Genomic DNA, 26823 nt, shown 5'->3' on the forward strand with positions numbered 1-26823 from the left:
AAGGATCACCTCGGGGCTCCGCCCCTCGGTCCTTTTGTCTGTCAATCAAATGCCAAGCCAAACCGTGCTCTTACTGCCCAAACAACGTGTAGATGGGTGTGTTGTAAGTGACTAGTAGCACGGGTTGCGACGGTCATTCCAAAACTGCGCGAGTTTGTGTAAAATTTAGTGACGTATAATATGACGTTAACTTTTAACGTTAACGTTTAACTTTTAATCTAATTGTTAAATCAAGTGTAAACTTTGGAATTTTCAAAGGCACATTAGAAATGTCAACTATTAATTTTCCGAATTTAGCAAAATGCGTTCTGTGTCCAGTTGTTTTTATGTTTGACAGTTACATTGTAATCTTTTAATTAAGTTATAAACATTTCTATTTTTTGTTGTTGTTTATTTACGTTATTACTCTTGAACACTGTACAACACTAAAGAAACATTGTAAGTTTGAAATTTCTCAAGCTAGTAGGCGGGGCTTGCTGATCTTGGCATCAGCCAATGGTAATAATCTTTAACAAACCGTGCTCTTACTACCATGATACAGCACGGGTAAGATCAAAGGTACCGCTCGCAACCCGTGCTACAAATCTTATAATCGCACAGGCACAATGCGGTTTCATCGGAGTGGTTTATATACCACGTGATCACATTAACCAATGAAAGACGGCCGATATGGAGACGACTATTATGATTGGGGGAGAAACATATCCCGTGTGTAAAATTAGCTTCCAATACAGAGCAAAAAGGATCAAATAATTTCAGTTCTACCTCAACCGTAGAAAATCTTATCATGCACACTATGCACGAACGAAAGGTAAGTAAGAGCATACGAAATGATTTCAACATGTCAATGTTATGGACCGACCATTCTGCGGGAATGGTATTTTCAAAATAAAGTATCAGAAAAAATATTTCGCCTAAAATTTTAACATGCTAGCCATACTGGATGCCCTGAAAAACAGTGTGTTCCACTTCTACTTTCTGAGATTCTTTTCGTATGAAGTAATGATCGATAAAATATTTGTCTCGAACAAAAAAGGCAAGCCTCTTGAATACTAAAATGGTCAGACCATTATTGGCTTCATGCCTAAATAGACACTTCTTGCAATTCTACCTAACACATTTGATTGCATTTCGCCTGCTCACAATTGGTGGAATCGGGGGTCCCAGTTGGCGTTACTGCACCAACACCGAGTATTATTCATTCCGGACGCGTGTTTGAGACGTAATACCAGTTGACACTTCTTGGATCACCATAGTGACACGAGACAGGAAACGGAAGTTCGTGTAACGTCTGCTCATGAATACATCGTGGTTTGAATGAACTGAAACAGTCAGGGAAAGATTGTAACTGGTCGGCATTGAGGTAGATGATGAACATGGTGACTTAATTTAAACTGAATGGATTTGTCTATCAATGTCATTAAAATCAGATCTTAGTTCTCGCTACCGCTAAACAAAGATCTGAGGACATCCTTTCACCCGACCAATCAGAGCGACGCTTACCAGATCATGAAAGTGACAGTCGGAATGTGATTTCTTATCATGCAACCCCGAAAACGTTTTACATGGAGGAATTCCGAACGATAGTTACGGGGATAACGACTGAATCCATACAATCTAGACCATCTATTAGCCATTTCAGAATGTTCTTTTGTTCAGGTTTCAAATTTTTAATCGAGATTTTGTCAAAATATGTTTCGAAGCGTAGTCGCCAATTTGAAATTAGTGCCGTAAAGCACGAGTAAGCTGCCTTCTGATTGGCTCCTCGTCAGTCGTTCCATTGGTCAATCAAAGTTCGCGCAAGGTCGCTCTGACATGACCCGTAATGGGATGTCCTCAGATCTTTGTTTAGCGGTAGCGAGAACTAAGATCTGATTTCAATGAGATTGTTTGTCTATCGGCAGTAAAACACTCACGTTATCAATTTTGTTGAAATCTGCTGTTCTGTGTGCCTCTGTAAAAGAATAACATCATTCATTCAGATAACTGCAGACAATCGAGTGAAAATGTTTTTTTCTAGTTTTATGAACAATCTGCGCTTCGAGTTTATCATATAGGTAGATATTTGAAGCACTTTCTAAATGGACTCGGGGGCACGGATGGCCCAGTCGTCTAAGGCGCCGCGATTCGCTGTGCAGAGTTGCGTCCCTTGGGCACGCCAGAAACCTATGATTGTGGGTTCGAATCCCGGTTCGCCCCAGTTGTTTCTAGGTTCGTCAGCACCATACCGAAGTGGTAAACGTCTGAGACCTGCATCACTTCGGGCTTTCCTCCCAAATTAAGCTGACACGCCGTGATATAACTGGAATACTGTTAAAAGCGGCGTTAAACCCAACTCGCTTACTCACTCACTCTAAATGGACTGACCTGTTATTATCACAACATAAATAATCCTATTCATAGACATATTAAACCATGATATTTGCTATGGTTTTGATTTGGTGTGTTGTTTAAGAGCAATAATATAGCTATTTGACGTTTAAGTAATCAAGTCTGGACCAGCCAAACTAGTGATTGATATTATGAACACCGTTGTCGGGGTACGCTGACACGCTATCACAAAGTCACTGAGCCTGACCATTCGATCCATGAGGTAGCCTCTTGTGATCAGCATAGTATGCTGAGGACAGTATGCAGAAGTTGGATTTGATTAAACCAGTAAGCCTACTTACCAATCATTGTCTTTAGCCTCACTGCACACACAATGAAGTCTCCGAACTCAATCTGGCCGGTCTTGTTGCTGTATCGCATCACGATCGACTGAAAGGTGCGATTACTCAACCGGAAACCTGCCCGGGATACACAATGTCTTAATGGGTTGCAAACACGAGGGACGTCATAAACACAAGAACAATGTCTGTCGCCATATGCATCGACAGAGATGTATTTCGGGGCCAGCCATATTTTGAAATTTGAATGTTGTAGAGAAAAAAGGAGGTTATTTGACAAACATCAGTAGGTTGGAGGTATGATAGCAAGTTGTACCAAATAGAAAACTGTAGCTTAACGAGAGGCAGTCCCTTCACACCCTTTTATTTAAGGAACCAGAATTAACGAGGGACCGACCATTTAATATTTGGGAGGGGGGGGGGGGGGGGGGGGGGGGGGGGGGGGTGGGATGCTGGGATTTTGTATTTTTTCAGCTGAGGATGCAAAACCTGATTTTTTAAAAATCATATATAACTATGAGACTTAATATACTTTTGAAAATATATCTCGAAACAATGTATTTTTGTGACAGACAATACACCACCTAATTATTTTTTCCAAGCATTATCAAGGACAATTTACTTTTACGATAACATCCCATCCCTCCAAGAATATAGAATGGTTGGCCCCTATATGCAACCGTGGACCTTAACAACCGTTATTTAGGACCGTGGTGCAACCATGCATTTCAAGTGTGATTTCCTTACCTTTGGTTTGGGTAAAGTACTTGCCTAATACAACAACCTAAACACAGATGACCCTCTAGCCTACATACTGAGGTCCCAAAATGTATTTCAGATCTAATGACCATTCCTCTCGCTACTTGGATACGAAAATCATATGCAAGACCGCTCTAATGATATCCATTCGAATCTAATGACATCTCACTTTAACACCTCCCCGGGGCGGTCGGGTCGCCCAGTGTTCAAAGCGTTCGTTCGTCACGCCGCAGACCCGGGTTCGATTCCCGACAAGGGTACAATGTGTGAAGCCCATTTCTGGTGTCCCCCGCAGTGATCAGTATCTCCAATCCCATGTCTCTAGCTACCTACATAAGAAAGTAATGACGACACTGTCCATCCAAATATGGTCATACAACCATTTCTGGTAAATGGCATTACTTCCGGTGCATTATATTTAAAATTAAAGCCAGCTACCTCAACAAGCGAATTATACTTCCGGTTTAATAACCTTGACCCTCAATTTCAGTCATTGCCCACTGAGTTGAGAGCCAGTCTCTCGTGAGGTTGTCTCACTTACCTACGGAGTTGAGAGCCAGTCTGAGCTCATAGGAGTTGAAGGATCCGCTCCGGTCAATGTCATACTCCCTGAACACGCCCTGCAACATACGTCAATCATGAGAGCATTACTACAAGGTGCCACGTTAAACCCCATTTCACCATCACCTCCCACAAGCGCCGTACCACGTTTGTCTTCTCCTTGCAGAGTTCAGGTTAAACGACTGGATGTCTGGCAGTACTGACTGAAACAGTATTCTGTCTCAACCAAAAAATAGCTCAGTCTGATTTCTCCTTCTTACATAAAAAAATTCCCAGGATCCAAAGCAATATTAGGACACTAGTTTAGAAACTGATATATCATATCACGACATCCGTTTACGAGCAAGGTGAAAGCAAGACCGCAAGTACAATACAATTTATCGTCGAAACCGTCACATGTCGACCATATTGTATACAGAAAACCGCCGTTTCCTACACTGTAAAATATCATTCTGACCCTAATTAAAATTTCCCGAGGCGAGGGTTTCAGAGTAACGAAGTCCAGAATAGGTTTGGTTTGGATTGTTTGTTGTTTAACGCCGCACTCAGCAATATTCGAGCTATATGACGGCGGTCTGTAAATATGCGAGCCTTGGCGAGACAATTCAGAGATTGATATCATACGTATCCATCCACGCAATTGGGATACGATGACATGCATCAACCAAGTCAGCGAGCCTGACCACCCGATCCCGTTAGTCGTCTCTTACGACAAGCATAGTCCCCTTTTACGTCACGTATGTGTTGCTGAAGACCTATTCTACCCCGGTAAGCAAATAGGACAACAGGTCTTAACAGTTCAGCTGCAATCGCGCGCAGTGGCTTCTGGGAGCTCCGAGGAGCAAAGATGACTGTGGACTACGCCCAGGGGTGGGAAGCCTATTGCAAGACTAGGTCTAGTCTGAGCAGGCTGTAAGTTGGTAACTTGTGTCAAACTGAGTACATTGGAACCCCCTTAATCCGGATGGTAGCGCCCGCCCTAAAATTGTCCCGATTAATAAATGTCTTCATTATAGTGACGGAGTAATGCCACATTGCATACACGTAACTTTACCAATAATAACCAAGAAGATCGGATTTGTGGATCAAGGAGGCCCCGCTGTAATAATTAGGATAATCACAAACCGCTATATTCAGATACATACAATTTGAGCAACAGTCATACAATGTGTGTTGGAATGATTTGAGTGAGCGTGAGTTGGTATGTATTTACGCCTCCAGCAATATTTCAACTATCACGGCGTGGGACACCAGCAGTGGGCTTCGCACAATTTACCAATGTGGGAATCGAACTCGGGCCTTCGGCGTGACAAGCAAATGCTTCAGCCACAAGGCTCATCCCATCGCCCCTGAATGACTTGTATCCAATAAGCAATCCTCTATATGTCCAGGGCTGGCATGGCCGTAAGCCTACACTAACAGGTTAACCAATGAGAGCCCTGGAGATGTAGAGGATGCCAATAGGCCTGAGTCCAGTCTCACTTTAACACCTCCAAGGGGCGGTCGGGTAGTCTAGTGTTCAAAGCGTTCGTTCGTCACGCCGCAGACCCGGGTTCGATTCCCGACATGGGTACAGTGTGTGAAGCCCATTTCTGGTGTCCCCCGCAATGATATTGCTAAAAGCGGCGTAAAACCATACTCACTCACTAACACTTCTCACAACGGCACTTACCTCCCATCTCTTAAGGTCAGCCCACAAATCTCGGAACTCCTCGAATCCAAGCTTTCCAGAAAGGTCACCCTGGGAGTAAAGGTTAAGGACATTCAACCTTACCGTCAATGGTCTACGATTTACCAATTTTAAAGACGGTTGTTATTAATTAATAAATGGAACTATGCCATGCTTCAATGGCGTAAATGTGCTTCGTTTATCTCACAGCCCCAAAGGATACATCATGCAATGCCACCATACTCCGGCAGACGTCAATAGAAAACCCCGGGAACACGAACTCTGAAAACAAAATGGAAAATACATTTGCTATAAAATCTGGAAATGTAACTAATGGGTATTTCTATTAATGACACTTCGCTAATCTACAATGGAATTTTGCTCACATCTTGTACAATATGAGGAACCGTTTCCTTCGTGTTCGTTGTAAGCTTTGATCCTCGACAGGACTCGCTCTTTCCTTTGGCTCGAGTCCCCATTGTAATTTTACGATGATTTGTGAGTGTACATTGTAAATGTTTGTTGATTTGGGTTTTATTAAATCTTTCTGTTCAGCGACTTAGTGAGTGAATGTTGCAGTTATATTACGGCATCCTGTATATTAATAATACCTCGCAGTAACGTCCCACGCCGTCAGCACGCAATAATTTACCTCACCCGACCAGTTTGAGTCGCTTTTTACGACAATCACAGCATTAATACAAGCCACCCGTTTTAACCCGGAATCTCCAGGGGGCCTTTCTTTTCATGTGTCAGAGATACAAAAATGAATACCTACATGGGACCTGCCTGATTCCTATACCCCAAGGCACACGCGTGGTTCCACAATTCCTATAACTTAAGTATGCGTGGTGTCTATGTTCCCATACCCCTAAACTAGTGCCGTTAATAATCCCCTACTTTTCGTGAAGGCAAAGTTGAGGACTTCCTGCAGCTCGTAGGCGTCGACCTCCATGTCGTCTCCGGCGATGGTGCGGAACCTGGCCAGGCGTTCTTCCTGCTCCCGGCTATCTGCTGACGTCGGGGGCGGCGGCTGTCGGGAAGTGGTGAGAGGAAATGTACACAACTACCAGGGGCGGACATTGTGCCGAGTCTGAGTACTAGCAGTTGTTGGATGAATCACGACTTCGGGCTTTTATTACCTATTATACACTATGGTATGGCATGAACGTGTATTATAAATAACCATGCTGTTTATTATCAGAAATACCAGAGTGAGTGAGTTGGGTTTAACGCCTCTTTTAACAGTATTCCAGTTATATCACGGCGTGTCAGCTTAATGTGTGAGGAAAGCCCGAAGTGATGCAGGTCTCAGACGTTTACCACTTCGGTGAAATCCACGAGCACGGGTATGGTGCTGACAAACCTAGAAGCATAATCGGGGCGAACCGGGATTCGAACCCACAATCATAGGTTTCTGGCGTGCCCAGGGGACGCAACTCTGCACAGCGAATCGCGGCGCCTTAGACAACTGGGCCACCCGTGCCCCCAGAAATACCAGATCATTCTACTACTGCCCATATTGAGGGTCAACATGTTAACTAATTGAGGCAATTCCGATTGAGTACGTATGAGAGGATGGTGTTTCAAACATCATTACCACCTTATCAGGGCGTCCTGTTTAGGACTGATGTAATCTGGGTTGATAGCGCATGCACCATTCAACGCCGTCAGGTTACGATGACATACAAGTTTCACACATTGTAACTACTGATCCTCATCTAAACCGGCTTTGGCGACAAGCATGGAACACTAGGGAACTATGACGTCCCAGTATTGATTTCAGTAGTAAAATGCCAGGGATACTGGTCATTAAATATACATAAGTAGGAGAAAAACTGTGATGAATAAACATGTTTGCAAGGTCAAAGAGGATAAAAGGGAAATAATCCAAAAACAACGCATCAAGACTTCCGGTCTCCCCGGGCTTGGCTGCAGCAGCTGGGTGTTAGATGCAGTAAATGCAACAAGCAAATCGCGCACAGGAACCATGCTGTTAGAAGGTGGGTACATTCTACACTTCATGCCTGGGAGTCTGTTGGACGAGGAAGAATGATCTAGCCATCATTCTTGTGATAATGTCTAATCTAGTTGAGAGCCAAAAACGCATGCGTGAAAATGTTAGATAGTGAGTGAATATATGAGGCTTATGAAGCGGAGTGTGCCAAAACATACACGCACACAAGTACGCACGCACGCACGCACGCACGCACGCACGCACAACCTCTCTCCCGAATCCCATCCAAGTTTTTACTCTAAATTTCATTTGTTCAACCCTGAATCACGAATACAACGTAAATCTCAGTGTCAGAATTCACTCTACAAAGACAGAATGTTGATCACAGACGAAAACCTATGGAACACTATCCTAGGTCATAAATGGGTATGATTTGAATTTAAATTACTGAAATTAAATGTCGAAGGTTTTTTTTTCCGTTGAACATTATAAAAATAATGTTTAATCTGCATACCAAAAATGATTATATTGTCGTCCCGCGTAGGACAATGCTGAATCCCGAATACCCTCTGTTGACCCCTGAATCCCGAATACCCTCAGTTGACCCCTGAATCTCGAATACCCTCCGTTTACCCCTGAATCTCGAATACCCTCCGTTGATCCCTGAATCCCGAATACCCTCCGTTGACCCCTGAATTCCTCGTACCCAAAGGTTGTAGCAGGTTCAAAGCGCATAAGAATAAAATGAAAACGGACTTCGTTTATAGAAAACTCATTATACGAATATAGCCAATGTTACTGTGAAGCCTTAGGGTTAACATTACATGGTTTAAGTATATTAAAGTACATAAAGTATATAGAATATAAGTGAACTTATACTGGCTTGTTCTGTGAGAAACTGGGAAGTAAGTGTTCATAAGGATACTTACGTAGTTATTCTGAAATGGAAGGTGCACTGAACGAGTGAAAATGATTGTGCATCAAATGGGTACACAATGTCCTGTGCATGGGAAACCACCACACCTGGTCCATTCCATCTTCCAGAGGCAAGAGAGTTGACTGACTATATAAGTTCAGTTTCCACCCTTGCCGAATTAGGCTGGTATTATGGAGTTACATTTTGGCTGGACTAACGAGTCTTTGCATAGCCCAATCAAAGAAATCAAAATCCGGTTCGTAAACTGTCGTGCAGATTTCGGTCGATTGCAAGATTTTCAAAGCATGTGCACCGCCAACTCGTTGTCAACAGATATTTTCCAAATCTTTTTATGGTTTATCAAGGTGCTCTCGTGATTTGATGCATTTCGCTATGTAAGATCCATTTTATCACAATACAGATATTGATTATCGATCAGATCGTCCTTGACTGGGCGCCGCCATTTTGTTTGAAACAAATGCAAGTGATACGAGAGGTGGTATCTGATTGGTCCATAGGAGAGGCTTAGAAGGGACATAACTGGTAATAGCCACTGGTGGCGCTACGATCGAGCTAAGGAATTCCAGCCCAGTTCGGCAAGGGTGGAAACTGGACTTTTAAAGTCAGCTAACTCTCTTGCCTCGGGAAGATGGCTCCATTCCTACTCCACATAGACCAACGAACGACTGGCTGTCAATACTCACGGAGTCCGACGGTTGGGTTAAAGCGTTGGGACCTCCTACCAACGCTTGTAGATTACAAGTATGGATCTACACACAATTTACACAGATACTTCGAGGTCAAAACAGAATCTCGAACACCATGCAGGGGTATTCACAAAAACGTTAGTCATTAGTGTAATCTTATTCTGGACCATGCAACATGACACAATACACCAAGCGTCTGAACTTACTACAAAAATACATTTTGTTTTGAAGATACAGAATGGGGCAGTGGTGCCTTCAGGTTCGAATCCAAAGACCAGGCGCTCAAATCATGATCGCTGGTGTGTCAGTACTATCGCCATGTTCGTGGGTTTCACAAAAGTCGTAAACGTCCCTTTCTTGAAATTCCTTTGGGATTCCTAGTTCACTATAAACCAAACAGCTCTATGGTTGCGTTCTGCTGCACTTTCACGCGGATTATTACTTTGAGAACACTCACCTCGATTTCCATAAACCTGGTTTCCTCATCCAGTTCCCTGCAATGCGCAACACGAACATGAAACCAGTTGTACTCATGGTGTATTATAGTGAGTGAGTGAGTGAGTATGATTTTACGCCGCTGTTAGCAATTTTCCAGCAATATCACGGCGGGGGACACAAGTAAAGGTCTCCACACATTATACCCAGGTGTGGAATCGAACCCGGGTCTGAGGTGTGACGAGCGAACACTCTAACCACTAGGCTATCCCACCGCCCCTGATGTATTATAACCTGAACTACATAAACACAAAGTAAAATAGAGGGCGCATCAACCCACGTCACCCGTGGTACTGGTGGACAACGAATTTTTCTTACCGCACACCTAATTATCTTGCAAGTATGTCTTATGCATGCATGCTTTCGCCCGAGTCGGTAACAACACCACAGTTAGGCATTTATGGCAGACGACAGGAAACAAACTTAGTTATTTCGCCTCTATCTATTTCATTCGGAATAAATCGTAAATATCCGAAGAATGACGTCTTACATAATTATTTCGAGATATAAAAATACGGTTGGTATGTTGCAAATGCAATGCCAACAGTTCGGCAATTGCAGCGAGGAGCATAAGAAATATACCTTACAGTTTGTTAGCGGGGTACAATGACAATAATAGATTGGGTCTCAGCCAATCCGACATTCATGTGTAAGGTTGGATAAACGTATTTGTTTTTCTTCAGCGTTCTGTACGAAGTGATTACTAATAATTTGATATAGACAAATGCTAATAATATTTGTGACAATAATATTTGTGTCAATTCATATTGGTGAATATTGTGACTATGGTATGACAATTAAACACAAGGATATTCATCCTGGGGTAACCTGCTGGGAGACATACTCATCTATATAAATACCAGCACATTGCATTTGCTCTGAGCATATCAGAGTTTGTAAATCTACGGCTGTTCATTCATTCATTCATTCATTCATTCATTCATTCATTCATTCTCTTGTGGCAATCAAAGAATTAGTAACCCTAGCTGTCATGGATGCTTTGCGTTGTTGTTTTTTGGTTGTTTTTTGTAAGGCCTCAGTCAGCAATCTTAAAGCTATAAATAATGGAATCTCGGCCAGACAACCAGTGATTGACAGACGGAATGAACCAGGCCGTTGAGAAACGTAATCAACCAAGTCACCAAGCCTGACCACCCGCTCCATTTAGTCGCCTCTTAAGGCAAGCGTTGGTTATATTACTGTGGATCTATCATTATCCGGAATTCCAACGGTGGATTTCGGTATTGCGTTCAGTAGTTTGTCATATCCACGTTCTATTTCAATAAATATACTGGATGACATTCGCCACAATGTCTTCGTTTCGCAAGTGACGTCACCCGCTTCAGCTCTCCTGTCACTAACCTAGCACATGATTTTTATCCTCGAGATCTGGAAATCAACTGAAGACCTATTCTGACCGAGATCTTCACGGGCACGGTGGCGAATGGGACCAGGGTATATACCATACTAAAATGGAGATATGATGCACTCCAAATATTCCCTGGTTTCTATAAAGCTCACAGTTCGGCGTTTTTTTTATAGCCTAGTAACGTTTGGTAACGTTTGTAATTATTTGGTCAGATCGCTTTTAAAAAATATGCTTTCGTTTGGCCGGCAGTATCGTTTGCGAGTTGACAAACATGCACGTGGACTGTGTCTCACTCTTTGGCCGCGACTTACTGAGTCTCCTTGGCCTTCTCTGTGAAGATGCGCAGCAGGAAGTCCCCCTCCTGGTTAGGATTGAATGTGGAGGGAATGATGACGTAATTTCCAGGGAGCAGTTTGTGCCTCCCACAAGTCTCGCGTCTGTTGATGAAAGGTGGTGACTTCGCCACGGATGCGTTGTAGAGAAAGAAGTTCTTATCCAGCGGACCTTGGTGATTGTTTTTCAGCTAGTGGAAATAAAACCATAAACTGATCGAAAATAAATGAGAATCTAATATAAAACATCCTTTGCCCTAATAGTGTTCGAGTGAGTGAGTGAATGCAGTTTGGCGCCGTAGTCTGCAATATAACAACTATATCGGCCTGTGTTAGGATGTCTCCCAGACCCTAGAGAATAAATAAAAAAGGATTCCAACTAAGTCAGTGTATGGCATATGTACACATAATGTGTTGTTTGTAGGAACCCAAGTAGCATACTATAAGCAAATATGGGATTCGAACCCACAATCATTGGACCCCGACACGGATATAAAGGACGCAGCTCTGAACAGACCATTGGGCTGTTCTCTAGTTTGATTGTTTGTTGTTTAACACCGCACTCAGCAATATTCCGGCTATATGACGGCGGTCTGTAAATAATCGAGTCTGGACCAGACAATCCAGTGATTGACATCATGAGCATCAATCCACACAATTGGGATCGATGACATGCATCAACCAAGTCGGCGAGCCTGACCACCCGATCCCGTTAGTCGCCTCTTGCGACAAGCATAGTCGCCTTTTATGGCAAGCATGGGTTTCTGGAGACCTATTCTATCCCGGATCTTCACGGTTCTGTTCTCTTGTTGTATGCCGTTGCCGTATGTGTAATGCCTTGGGACTGGGCTACCTGATATATGATGTAGCCGATCTGGAGCAGGTCGACTCCCTCCTGCCGCTTCTTCCTCCTGTCTTTCTGCAGCAGTGCCACGATCACCGTGCACTCGTCCTCGTCATCCGTCTCGTCAGGGTCAGTCAGCGTCACGCGGAACTGGGGGTTCGTCCAGAAGGTTTCTATAGAGGAATTACAATACAGAAAGAAAAGTATTGTATTTGTTTAGTTCAGTTCAGTCGAAACCCTGAGTATGTTACACGCAGGCTCTGAAACCATAACATTTGCGGGTACAAGATTTCAGACTCTTGATATCGTTGTTTGATGAAGATCTTTATATCAAGTTGGGCAATCAGGGGATTCGATACGTTACATTATCCTTCAGATTCCATTTCAAGTGGACCAGACAGATGACGTAAAACAAAAATAAATGCATATAAATATTCATATTGTAGTGTGGAGTACTAACGCACCCCCTTATTTTTGCTTGAAGGGTTAAGTTGTTCAGAACCTCCAACTTGCAAAATATACAGCTTAATGAAGAACACCATATATTGGCCGTATGTATTCACGGGTGACGGAAGGAGCGCAGTGTGACCCTGAAGTATTGACGATGAGCAAGACTGATGGTTATGTACCTGGGTGGTTTCCTCGGCAACCTCCAGCACTGACGTGTTTGACCCAACTTCCGGTGTGGGTCGTGACCTCCCACCTCTTGACGGAGACTGCGCTCTCGTTGCACACCGGGTCAAGGTTACATATCTCCAGCTCGGAGAAGTGGCTCAGGAAGTCAAACAAATTCATCCTGTACCAGACAAAACACATCTGAGAGCATCATTCAAAAAAACATTTATGTTGACGGACAATTTCAGTTCAGATAACCTCGGAGACCTTGTTTTGCTTTAAGTGACACTATGGAAGCAGTCAAAACGTGGACCCACCCACGGAATCAAACTCAGTTATCGTCGATGCAGGCCAACACACTAATATCTCACCTAAAGGGGGAAAAAGCATACACCCATGTTTGATGGTGTCTTAAAATGAAACAAATAATGATTATTCGATGGTGATGTATTTGATATGGGTATCATATTTTGGATCTTACGTTTTCAATGTTTCAATGACTATTTCAGCTAAATAATGTTTGTTAATATTTGTCATATCCAGTTTTCTAGTGTATACTTTACTTTGACTGGCAGTTTCGATACCACCAACACCTCACAACTGAGGGTCTGAGACAAATTAAAATATATCGAGAATGAGCCTTCCGACGATCATAACTGATTGACCATTCCGTAAGATAACCTACTATAACCTCCTCAAACACACACTCCTTCAGTCTGAATACTATTTATGAGAACCAATGAAGAATACTGGGATGTTTCATCAACTCATTCTCTAAGTGGCTATATCAAATATAAATACATGTAGCATCTTAGGAGTCGCCTGGGTCGTTCCGGCGCGAACAAACTGGAGTTACCTCCCTTGGCACCACTACTCTCAAGCTCCTTCCCAGCGCGTGACACCTTCGTTACACTCTCGGTAACATCGCTGCCACCAGTGTGGGCGCGGCCATTACAAGAATCTTGAAATTTGCCCTCCAACCCCATATGTAGTAACGTTTATACTTCTTTTTATGTCTTTGGGAATGTCATCATATTTCAGTTTGAAAAGGTTTACGACTGACCATGTTTTCCAGATGAATTTACTTTGTTGTTTTGATAATCAGATTGGTTCGAGATTGCAGACTAACGGAAAATCAACCAACCTCTCCCTTACATTCTTACTATATCAATAACACGATAGTTTTAATGAAACAGAAATTCAAATTGACAACAACGAAGAAAGTAATTTAGCAGCGATAAGTGTATTCGGCGTCACGACAGTCGTCACTTGTTTGTAAACATAACGGTCATTCGGTTGCGAGTTCAACTCCAAGCATGGTTGTGGCCACCTATTCAAAGTGGGGAGTTTTGACTGGTGGCAGCGATAGTATAGAGAGCTCCGGGAACGTACTATCGCTGTGAGGAGCTTGCACTACTCTCAAGCTCCTCACAGCGATAGTTCGTTCGCGGAGATCGCGATGTTACCGAGAGTGTAACGAAGGTGTCACGCGCTGGGAAGGAGCTTGCACTACTCTAGAGTTGTCGCCCGTGGTCTTTACAGTGTCAAGCTCCTTCCCAGCGCGTGACACCTTCGTTACACTCTCAGTAACATCGCTGCCACCAGTGTGGGCGCGGCCATTTCAAGAATCTTGAAATTTGCCCTCCAACCCCATATGTAGTAACGTTTATACTTTTGTTTATGTCTTTGGGAATGCCATCATATTTCAATTTGAAAAGGTTTACGACTGACCATGTTTTCCAGATGAATTTACTTTGTTGTTTTGATAATCAGATTGGTTCGAGATTGCAGACTAACGGAAAATCAACCAACTTCTCCCTTACATTCTTACTATATCAAGAACACGATAGTTTTAATGAAACAGAAATTCAAATTGACAACAACGAAGAAAGTAATTTAGCAGCGATAAGTGTATTCGGCGTCACGACAGTCGTCACTTGTTTGTAAACATAACGGTTATTCGGTTGCGAGTTCAACTCCAAGCATGGTTGTGGCCAACTCAAAGTGGGGAGTTTTGACTGGTGGCAGCGATAGTATAGAGAGCTCCGGAAACGTACTATCGCTGTGAGGAGCTTGCACTACTCTCAAGCTCCTCACAGCGATAGTTCGTTCGCGGAGCTCTATCGCGATGTTACCGAGAGTGTAACGAAGGTGTCACGCGCTGGGAAGGAGCTTGCACTACTCTAGAGTTGTCGCCCGTGGTCTTTACAGTGTATGCCGGGAATGATGTTTATGTGAACTAACCAGAACTCGCCGTCGTCGTCAAATGTGAGTCCGAGACTCTCCTTCTTGTGCTGTGGCAGTCTCTCCCACTCCTGGGACCTGAAACAGTCACTTCATCTTCTTGGACAACACCTCAGTTTGGGGGATAAGCAACCTATTCGAATTTTAATGAATCGTCCGAAGAAAGCAGACACATAATCATTTAAAGATCAACACAGAAGTTTCTTCGAAAATATTCCTGTTTAATCCAAATGTCGCTTACATCATACTTATGAGGACATGCGCCATTGGACATGACATTGAGGACATTGCTTCAGCTGATTATCGCTGGTTTCAGGTTTTGTCTTGGCATGGAATGTGATTTCTGGGATTAAAAAAACATAGGCGAGGTAAAATTGGGTTTAACGTTGCGTTCAAGATTACTGCACATATAGCGACGTGCATGCAGACGTACGTGTGTGTGAGAGTGTGTGCGCGCGTGTGTGTGGCTGCTTGAACTAGCCTATACTTATGCCGGTTTTATAGTGCTAGCCCACTGAGATACCATTTTGCAGTTAAACATGAATACCCTACTCAGACATAGTGTACGGACTCAGAGTAGACCAGTCTCTGTCTTATCTCTTTAAAATAATGCGCCGAGCTCCAGGCAGGGAAACAATAAGTAGAATCGTTTAGCGTCGTTTTGTACGACGCGGAAGGGGAATACCGACCTTCCGACCTCCGGGCAGAGGCTTTATCCAATAGACAACGGAGGTGTTAAAAAATCATCATTATAACAGAAGTCCCAAGAGAAGTATCAGTGAAATGTGTTCAGATCCTTCAATGTAAGGGATGTTTCCATGCATCTACCTGTCACTCCAAGCCCCATTCCACTCCTTGTCGTTACCCCAGGGGTTCCTAACGCGGACGAGGGTCACGTGATTTCCAGAGCCATCCACGTCGATCTTGAACATATAAACAACATAATATATTTCTCAAGATGAACCCAAACTGACACACATTCCAGTCGTATATCATCTAAAATATGATCTTGTACATAGTTACAATCGGTCAGCTTGAAGATGATCTTAATTTAAAAACAAACAGCAGAAATAATAAAAATATATTGGTTTAAAGTTACACACTTATAAAACATCTATATACATATGGAACAAGGAAGGTATGAGAGAAGCATAAGCGCAGTACTAGTTTACAACTGGCATAGTACTGTATACCCGTAAAGATCCGGGGTAGAATAGGTCTTCAGCAACCCATGCTTGCCGTAACAGGCGACTATGCTTGTCGAAAGAGGCGACTAACGAGATCGGGTGGTCAGACTCGCTGACTTGGTTGATGCATATCATCGATCCCAATTGCGTGGATCGATGCTCATGATATTAATCACTGGATTGTCTGGTCCAGACTCGATTATTTACAGACCGCCGTCATATAGCTTGAATATTGCTGAGTGCGGCGTTAAACAACCAACCAACCAACCAACCAACCAACCAAACCAAAGCATAGTGCTGTAAGTGAGTATGGTTTTACGCCGCTTTTAGCAATAATCCAGCAGTATCACGGCGGTGGACACCAGAAATGGGCTTCATAAATAGTACCCATGTGGAGAATCGAACCCGTGGATTCGGTTTGACGAGTGAACACTTTAACCTCTAGACAGTGATAACGTTGTTCCTGCTGCTGCGGCAGTACCTGTCTGATAGATGTAAGGCTGTAGGCGTGGCCCACGATTAGGCCGTTGTCAAGGCGGTGATGCTGATCTACCGTCTGTCCGTCATACTACAAAAAAAAAGACTTACACATAAAAGCACGCAGTTAATATCTTATCAAAATTATATAAAATATATTTTTCAATATATATTTTATACATTAAACATTAGTTAGAAAGCTGCTATGATTCAATATCTTTCCGCATACTGGCGCCATGATTATTACGTTCTGATAAATATTCATTAAAACCCCACATTAACATTAAGTCTATGAAATCTGTCGTTACACGATACATTTCCCTCCAAATTAAAACAAATAATTTAATAAAATATACAAATATTCCACAGTCAACGTGCAGGACTAAGTGTCGAATTGTAATATGTATTACCAAGGTTACGAAAATCCTTCTTTTTACTACATGTCTTTAGATGGATATATCGAATTCTGATTTCTGAAAACTCCAACTGTTCTTACATCGATTGAGCAGGCCATGAGCGCCGATCTTTCGTGAGACTTCAGCATGATCTGGAGGAGGTTGGCTGGCCATTCCTTCAGAGAAAACACTTCCGCCAAACCCCCCGTGAAGTCCTCCATTGCCTCGTGCGCGGACCCGCCCTTCAGCGATTCGAATGACCCGTGCAACCTGACAAAGGAATGCATTGGGTATGCATGAGACATCTTACAGAGACGCTTGCCTTTAGAGAATCGCTTTATCTCATGGCATGAACCAACAATAAATATTTCGACGGTAACAAATTCAGCACACATTTAACACCAACACTCCCCCGAATTGGTTGTGCACTTCTATAATAAGCATTCCGCAGTAGGACAACAAACATGTCCAATATAAGTCTTACAGACCCTGATACAAATATATATCAAATACAGCCCATGCAAGTCTATAATGTTTGGTAAGTCTAGATTACTGCAGTATCTGAAAATGAAGAGAGTCACTGGGCTCCCTTTTATTACATTTGTATTAAGATAACTGAACAACTGTTTTTTTCTGTACGATATGTTCATTTCAGAGACTAGATGTTAGTCTAGTCCAATATTTCTAACGTTCCAGCCGAACGTAATTCCACGTTATTTCTATATTCATTCGCTCATTTACCCGAGATTCTTTGATTATTGTCCCTCGTTTAGAAGGTTCCTTGGGTGTATTGTGAATGTATCTTGCACGTCCTAAGTTCAGGGAGTTTGTAGTATGCAAATTGGTGAAGTGAGTTAGTTAATAGCCACTGTTTCCATCTGGACGTCATTTAGTTTTTATAATTATGACTCACTTGGCATACGCCTTCTCTAACAGAGCGCTCCAGAACTCCATCTGTGTGTCCGAGTGCATGTAGATGAGTTGACCGCGGTAGGTGGGCAGTCGGTCGTCCACCACCACGTCCAGCCACTCGCCCTGGTACCACAGCCGGAACCGGAACGCTCCACAGTAGCCATGTTGGAAACTCTGGTCAGGGGGGACAACTCTGGAGAACAGCTTCTGGTCGCAGGTGAGTGATGCTACTGCTGCTATCATCCAACAGTCGTCTGGAAACACAAGGTGTAGGATGTGCTAAGGTGTACTAAACAACGCAATGGACACTTCACGTGTATAAGGGGTACTATAAATTATACACATGATGTATTTATGATAACTGAATGGACATTTATCATCCAAAACTGGCTCCCACAGGAGATATCGCTTGGGTGAGATCAAGCGATATCTACATTGTAGATATCGCTGCAATGAAATTGCATCACAATGCTTTGCAGACTACTAAGACGTCATTGTTACCATGACGTCACAATCAATTGACATCACTAAAGGCTCTGAATAGAATCTCACCCTTGTGTCTTTTGATATCAAATATATCAACACTCGTCGACAAAAGACTCCTCGGCAAGCCTATGTGTAGATATATTTCATATCAAAAGCGACTTGGGTGAGATTCTTCATTTATACTACACTGGATAATTAAGGCTGTGTTTCTTACTGCCCTCGTCAATGACCTCAAAGATGTTTGTAGTGACCTGCCTGAGAGATAGGTTCTTTGAAATTAACCAGGGACGCATCCACAAAGCGATTTTAGCGAAACGGTCGCCAGAAAGCCCATGCTTTTCACTGACTGCGATAGCTATAGCGATAAGATCACTAAATGGAGCGAAGCCGTTGGCCCAGCGTACAAAACATGGAGATACGGAAATCGTAGCGCTGGGATCGTGGCACAACGTTGTGAACAGGACAGCCTACCGAGCTCTCCCTGAACCACGTCGAACCTGCTGGCTCCCTCATCGATCCACTGGGGGTTCGGGCATATCTCCTGCAACAAGAAACACAGTTTTATCAGTGAGTCTGTGGTTTACACCACAGGTAGCAAGGAATACAGTACATACTAAGGCGACGCGTGGTGAATGTGATAACAACCAATCAGACAAACGGGCCACCGATGGCAGTGCGTGAGTGAGTTAGTTGGGTTTAACGCCACTTTAAACAGTATTACAGCGTGTCAGCTAAATGTGGGAGGAAAGCCCGAAGTGATGCAGATCTCAGACGTTTACCACTTCGGTGAAACCCACGAGCACGGGTATGGTGCTGACAAACCTAGAAACATAATAACCAAATAATCATAGGTTTCTGATGTGCCCAAGGGACGCAACTCTGCACAGCGAATCGCGGCGTCTTAGACGACTGGGCCACCCGTCCCCCCGGGCGACCGATTGCAAGAGCATCGAATATATGGTCTTAAATTTCCACTTCATCTAATTAAACTATTGAGATGTGCTCGCTACTGTGCATTTAATATACATAATAACATTATTGTTACTATTGTCGTTATCGTCACCTGTGGTGTGTTTTCTCATGCTTAATAATACAAAGCCTGTCACTCCGTTGATATAGGTCTTTACGAAAGTTATAATAACCATCTATCTGTGAAATAGGTCTTTACAAACTAAAACAATAACCTGGTATTCGGTGAAATAGGTCTTTACAAACGTTACAATAACCAGATATCCGTGAACCAGGTCTTTACAAACTTTATAATAACCATGTATCTGTGAAATAGGTCTTTACAAACTTAATAATAACCAGATATCGGCTGAAATAGGTCTTTACAAACGTTATAATAACCAAATGTGCAGTTGGTCTTTACAAACGTTAAAATGACAAGGAAAACGCTGAAATAGGTCTTTACAAACGTTAAAATAACTACCCAGGTATTAGGTGAAATATGGCTTTACAAACAATATAATAACCATGTCTCTGCGAAATAGGTCTTGACAAACGTTATAATAAAAAGGTGTCCTCTGAAAAAGGTCTAAATAAATTTAATAATAACCTGGTATCCGCTGACAGAGGTCTTCACAAACGTTATCATAACCAGGGATTCGCTGAAATAGGTCTTCACAAACGTTATAATAACCTGTTTCTTTTCTAGTAAGTCTCAATAAACATCTGCCTCTAGTATACGACCTGTCATACCTGCAATAACAAGTTCCCCGTTCCTGGGATTCGAACCCACATACCGTATGACATGTCATTACCAAGTCAGCCACCGAGGCCTTTCTTTGGATAATTAAGAAAAAGTTCAGAATTATTATTGGTGTACGTAACAGAATACGTTATTGTTACGTTTAGTGAAATTACCATAACGCAAAAGTGTACTCGCATCTGAATCATTTAAAACAGATACTAAACGTCTTTTATACGTTTGAAAGATATAGCTGCGCTATCGTTGTTATGACGAGACACATGTGATTGAAAATTGAAATGTCACCGCTCGAATCCTTGTCTGTATAGAGCAGACAGAGTCAGTTTATTTGTTTTTCCTCGATATTAGACAACTTATTCTGACATACACACAATAAACAACACTTTAATAGGGGTTTCTCAACCCCAGTAATTGTCACCACGTTCCTATGCAAGGACAAGGGCAATGAAACAGTTCCTCGCCTTTTACACACAGTGGGTCGGTCCCCAAAATCAATGTCGTGGTTCAGTTATTTATCTGGGATTCCAAACAAACTGCCCTTGGTAGGCACATTTGGGAAAAGTCGTTATATTGTTCAAAATTGGGATTATTATTTAAGTTCTTTTTTCGCGAAATTCATTGGGATTTTAACATTACATTTTAACATTGTACTGAATGCAATAACGTTTAACAAAGCTATAAAGCCTTTTCCTTTATAACGACGTTGTTATCACACCTTTACAAGGCCATAACATTAGTTACAGCTATAACAGCATTAATTGGGAAATGTTTAATTCCAATTTGGGAATTTTTAATGGCATTCACTCCAGACGCGGGGCCGACAATCGGCCTCTGAGCAGGTCTAGATACGTCTCTGCTGATTGCCGACCAAAAGTAGGCTCGAATGATCACAAATTGTGGCCTGGATCATTGTGTTTCATCGTACGTGGATCTTTGTTTATGATATCACCCAGCTTGACTAGACGAGGCCGCTGTGCAATTACTGGAATATTGGCTCATTGGCAGTATAGGTCTAAACGTTGTTATTTAGTGATTTTAAAAAAACCCTTAAAACGTTGTATATTTGTGATAAGTGTTATTATTAACTAAAATATTTATATACATTAAAACTATAGAAAAAAGTCAGTAAGCAGGTAAAAAAGTGGTTCATTCTTGAATCAAACTAGCTGGGACTGCCAATTCGCTGAACCGAGCCCCGCTTTAACAGGAGTATGAACAAGATACAAATACCCCATAACAACACAGCACAATACAATATACCACAGACTCACTCCTATCGGTACCAACTTTAAAATGCTTGCCTTAGTCTCATCGTTTGTTTGTCTGTTTTTTATCGCCGCACTCAGCAATATTCCTACTATAAGGGCGGTCTGTAAATAATCGAGCCTGGGCCAGACAATCCAGTGATTGACATTATGAGCATAGATCCACGCATTTTGGATACGATGACATGTATCAATCAAGTCAGCAAGCCTGGTCCCGCAAGTCGCCCCTTGTAACAAACATGGACTTTTTAAGACCAATTCTAACCTGGATTTTCAAGGGGGTATCTGTAAGCATTTAAAACTGCACAGTAAGTAGTATAAAAGACCATTATCATAATATTGGGAAAATGATTAATTCTGAAAGTATTTATTCTTTATAAATCGTTACACATTTCTCCCAGACCCACCACATAACACATGGCAGCTAGGTATGCAACGCGATGCCAGCTAATTAATGTACATATGTCGTCTCTCCATTATCATACATCAGAAGCGATAAAGTTGCTGGTACCGTACAACTCCTGTAAGTCTAGCTCTATGTGAGGTGGTAATTCAATGTCAGCTTTCCTTTCGAGGCGTGAGGGAGTCAGTGAGTTGTGTTTTACGCCGCTTGGTTGCTCAGTTCCAGATTGGTGTTCGATGCCGTTGGGGTGAGTGAGTTGTTTTTTACGCAGCATTGGAAAGCAATTCAGTTATATCACAGCGTGACAGCCTAATGGAGGATAGCAAGAAGTGAGACAGGTCTTTGACGTTTATCACTTTGGTGAAACCAACGAGCATGGTTATGATGTTGACTAACCCAGATCATAGGATCGTGGCACGCTTAAGGGACGCAACTCTGCACAGCGACTTCAGATTCCTTAGACTTTAGGCTACCACTCCCCCTGATCCCTTTAGTCGCCTGCCCCAACTAACCCAACAAAACACAATGGTATTGGAGGTGTTTCAAACATTTGTCTGAGTGTTAACTTTTGAGTGTTTTGTCAGATGAGGTGTCAAGGTGCATGGATAGTCTTACAGATCGTGTTGGAATTGGTGCTGATCCATTCATAGATCCATTTGCTGAGTTTTACTGCCTTTGACCTCATCAAACAACGTCTTTACAAGCCTAACGACTACACCATTAACCTATTTAAACCAGGGGGTGAAGTCATGGTGGATGCAGTGAAAATGAGATCCAAAATGGTCGATCCCTACGGTTGTGTGTCTGACGGCTAGATCCTGTTTACCTATCCGCCCTTGGCTGCAAGGTTCGTTCCCCTACCTGATACCTGTCCCGATAATGCAACACCTGCACACGTCTATACTCGCGCACTGAGAACAGGCGCCTAATACAATCATCAATAGATGAACGCTGTATGTCAACTTCATACCTAATCAATATACGTAACATGCTGCTCCCCAAACCGCATTTAATAACGCCACATTATCGACAGTCTGTCATGCAACAAGCGAACACTCTCAAAGGTATATTACGACTTTACAACAGTTTGCCAAATATACATGATGGGCAGATCCGTATTACCTTTAATTATAGAAAGGTATCTATTCGTACGATGTTTTGAATAACGTGCACACATAATGTTGAATTGATCATGTACGCAGATTACACGGTACAATTGAGAAGGCATTCTGCATTTAGTGTAGGCATTATGGAAATAGGTACACAAGAATAAGGATGTTCATGCCACGTGTGGACACAATGGACTGAGTAGATGTCGTTTAACGCTGCGTTAGCAAATTGATATATAAGCTCACTCGGCGCATGGCGTAAAATGGCGTTATATAGCGTTACAGGCGTAAAATGGCGTTATATATCGTTACAGGTGTAAAATGGCGTTATAATGCGTTACAGGCGTAAAATGGCGTTATAATGCGTTACAGGCGTAAAATGGCGTTATATAGCGTTACAGGCGTAAAATGGCGTTATGTAGCGTTACAGGCGTAAAATGGCGTTATATATCGTTACAGGTGTAAAATGGCGTTATGTAGCGTTACAGGCGTAAAATGGCGTTATAAAGCGTTACAGGCGTAAAATGGCGTTATATAGCGTTGCAGGCGTAAAATGGCGTCATATATCGTTACAGGTTGTAATGAACAGCATTTGGTTGTACAGCTATGGGGGCAAAGCCAGAGATAATGCAGGGTCCTGTTCCACAAAGCGGTCGTAGCGTCAAGACAATCGTAACTCCCATTCCTTAACACAGACTTACGTCGGTCCTTGGGCTTAGGTCGCTTTTTGGAACGGGGCCCTGGTCTTTGATTTTACCACTTTGGGGGACCGGGTATGTTGCTGATAAACTAATGATCAAAACTAGGGCGGAGCTGGGATTCGAACCCACGATCATTGCAGCATGCCTCACTTAAGGGAGGCAACTCTGCACAGCGTGGTACAGCGTTACGAGGCGTAAGATGGGGTTACGTGAGAACATTTACCGTTAGTAGGTACAACATATAACGTTATAGGTGGCGTTATATATTTGGCAATATATAGCGTCAGGTGGTATTTGCAGATTTAGTATGCGACGGATGGCATTATATAGTTACAGGTTGCGTACTTTATAAAGCGCTAGGTGGTAATATAAAGTGTTAGACGGCGCCAAATGGCGTAGGTGATAATAGTTTCGTTAGAATATGGTGTATTTATTGGCGATATACATGTGTGTATATGTACATTTCACACTGATCAATATCAAACACTCATTTTGATTCATTTCAAGTATCATGTTTAGCATTTTATTATATCAATGTAGAATTCGGTTACGATAGACACAATCGTATCATATTTCGTGACGTCAGATTATTATGTTTAAAAGGTCAAACTTAACACAGCAATCTTGTAAATTCACCTAAACGTAAACATGACTGGAAATCATGAAGACAGAGATTTGTGCATACAGTGAAACCCCGGAATAACGCTGGTTCACAGTTTCCGGACCTCAGGATAACGGGGGATCACTGAATTACAGGGGTTCTGATCCGAACCCGTCGGAATAATAGAGGTCCACTAGTCCTGGAATAACGAGGGTTCACTGTATCTTTCCATTTAAGTGAAGAATTTACATCATGCCATCTTTGACGTTCTGAGTGAGGAATGAAATATGATAAAGAAAATCACCGTTAACATAACAAGGCGTTATAACGAGGAGTGACAGAAGCTCGTGGTATAACCGGTCAACCACGTGTCCGGTTTGATCGATGTCAGTATCAGTCCACATAAATCACTTTCAGGATAACATACAGTGGCATGTTTTCCTCTTTACGTACAGTAGTCACTTTCCTGCTGGCTGTTACCCCCTCACACACAAGAAGCCTGAAAGCGACCTGAATTACTAATTATTCATAGTGAAAAATAATAAATTTGATCTTATAAATAGATATGAATACATGCGGCCACAAGTAATCCTTTTATATCTGTTCCAGCAAGTCTATGTTCTGACTACAGGGAGGATCTATGCACGAAGTAGGCTTTCAGAATAACGACTCCCGTTAAGTTTATAATGTATAGATTGATATGACCGCCATTACAACACCCTGCCGTTTGTTCCTCGTTTATATCAGCTGTTGAATATGTCGCTCCAGCATGGAGGCTACGGGATATACCGCAAAGTCTGACACTGTGTCTAAAGAATGTATTGTTTCATTCTATATCTCATCTTGGCGACGAATAATAAACTATTTTTGGAAAATATGTACGTAATCAGCTACCTGCAAATATATTCTATTTTATCGGTAAAAAATGTTGATTACACCTGTCAGATCGAAAACGACAACGGTTTTTAGCATGTGGGAGATATGACAGCGCACGAGGAGAAAGAGAGGATGCGATAACACCACTTAGTTTTGATGGTAGGTGATATCAAAAGTTCTGATCTGAAACTGCAATTTTTATCAGATACAGATGACAACTTGATTACACAAGCCACCGAGATGCAGCAATGCAAGCACTAGAGAATGATAGACACGGGTGGAGAGAAAGTGCATCTTCACGTTAAGATAAGAATGGCATGAAATAGCAAAGTGCGCTAGACTTACTTTGGGTCGCTTCCACTCTACTCGCCGTTTCGGTGGCTGGCTGTAATATAGCGAGCTGCTCTCCGCAGGGAACTCGGGATCCTCAAAAAGTGTACGCCTCGCCAGGCAATTCCTTTTGATTTCCTCATAGTTCTGACTAACGACGCCGGTGATGTGATGCTGCCTCATGGACCTGCGAGGTTTGCGTCCGGAGATGACGAAGCGGTAGCGCGTTTGATACATTGTGGCGACAGATCGGTGGAAATATAATAGGCAAGATTGATCAAATTCCCGCTCACGGAATAAGTACCATTCAGCGAGGCAGTTTATGCCATCGCACTTGAGAACAGGTCCTGTGTCAACACGAAGCCCTCTATTACTCCAAGGTTAAGGAGTCGCTGTTGAAACAATGTAACATTCCCGTGGTGATTACAGACACTGACAATAACAAACAAACATATCGTGTCCTCCTTGTACGTGTGAAGACGGGCAGGCCTAGACTCGGAAACTTAGAATGGGTCGTGGGGTCACATTTTATTGGTAACGGGGACGCTTCTCAAGCTCTGCTGCACCTCGTGGTCTGCTTTCAAACTTAGTTCTTTATGTGTTTGATATGTAGTTTTACTCATGTCAGATCTGCATTCTTTTCTGACACCCATTGCGGTAGGGAGGTAGCGAGGGACCGACGCACGCACGCACACAATAGCGGAACAGTACGTTTTTAATGAATATCCAAAGTTTTATGAAACAATACTTACAAATGGAATGAAACTTTAACAGAAGAAATGATTTTCTGTTTCAACTTATGAGTCAGGAACACACTCAAAATTGAAATGGTAGCTGTTAAAATAGTAACAAACCAATATCGCAGTTACGATGCGTGTCGGGGGCACGGGTGGCCCAGTCGTCTAAGGCGCCGCGATTCGCTGTGCAGAGTTGCGTCCCTTGGGCACGCCAGAAACCTATGATTGTGGGTTCGAATCCCAGTTCCCCCCCAGTTTCTAGGTTTGTCAGCACCATACCCGTGCTCCTGGGTTTCACCGAAGTGGTAAACGCCTGAGACCTGCATCACTTCGGGCTTTCCTCCCACATTAAGCTGACACGCCGTGATATAACTGGAATAATGTTAAAAGCGGCGTTAAACCCAACTCACTCACTCACTCGAAATATTATCATAAGAAAATCTAAAGCCTTGAGCCAGACTGTTACCTCACTCACTCACTATAATACGTGTCTGCC

The 26823-nt window shown here is 42.6% G+C and overlaps 1 protein-coding gene across 3 annotated transcripts; it reads right to left on the reverse strand.

Annotated features, from left to right (window-relative positions):
* Nucleotides 1–26105, reverse strand: LOC124119171 (calpain-A-like). 3 transcript variants are annotated; one of them, XM_046481596.2, is made up of 19 exons: nucleotides 25606–26105; nucleotides 19066–19135; nucleotides 18110–18362; nucleotides 17298–17466; nucleotides 16806–16892; nucleotides 15966–16060; nucleotides 15138–15215; nucleotides 12908–13074; nucleotides 12288–12451; nucleotides 11414–11625; nucleotides 9696–9732; nucleotides 8545–8553; nucleotides 6559–6691; nucleotides 5882–5940; nucleotides 5662–5730; nucleotides 3970–4048; nucleotides 2673–2789; nucleotides 1917–1954; nucleotides 1–1322 (listed from the first exon to the last, which is right to left on the reverse strand). In XM_046481596.2, exons 1-19 carry the CDS (start codon nucleotides 25825–25827, stop codon nucleotides 1296–1298), a joined length of 2085 nt encoding a protein of 694 aa, XP_046337552.1. In that variant the 5' UTR covers nucleotides 25828–26105; the 3' UTR covers nucleotides 1–1295. The 3 variants fall into 3 exon arrangements, with proteins under 3 accessions (XP_046337552.1, XP_046337551.1, XP_046337553.1); XM_046481595.2 differs by lacking the exon at nucleotides 8545–8553 and adding an exon at nucleotides 9236–9301; XM_046481597.2 differs by lacking the exon at nucleotides 8545–8553.
* Nucleotides 26106–26823: the final 718 nt, after the last annotated feature.

This window comes from Haliotis rufescens, unplaced genomic scaffold, assembly GCF_023055435.1.
Source record: "Haliotis rufescens isolate VD_foot unplaced genomic scaffold, xgHalRufe1.0.p SCAF_73, whole genome shotgun sequence".
Classification (NCBI taxonomy): domain Eukaryota; kingdom Metazoa; phylum Mollusca; class Gastropoda; order Lepetellida; family Haliotidae; genus Haliotis; species Haliotis rufescens.

Coding starts and splice junctions, on each gene's coding strand:
- LOC124119171 (XM_046481595.2), bottom strand. CDS start 25,827: ATGTATCAAACGCGCTACCGCTTCGTCATCTCCGGACGCAAACCTCGC. Junction 19,136..25,605: donor TAGAGTGGAAGCGACCCAAA/GTAAGTCTAGCG, acceptor TTCTTGTTGCAG/GAGATATGCCCGAACCCCCA. Junction 18,363..19,065: donor CGTGGTTCAGGGAGAGCTCG/GTAGGCTGTCCT, acceptor TTGTGTTTCCAG/ACGACTGTTGGATGATAGCA.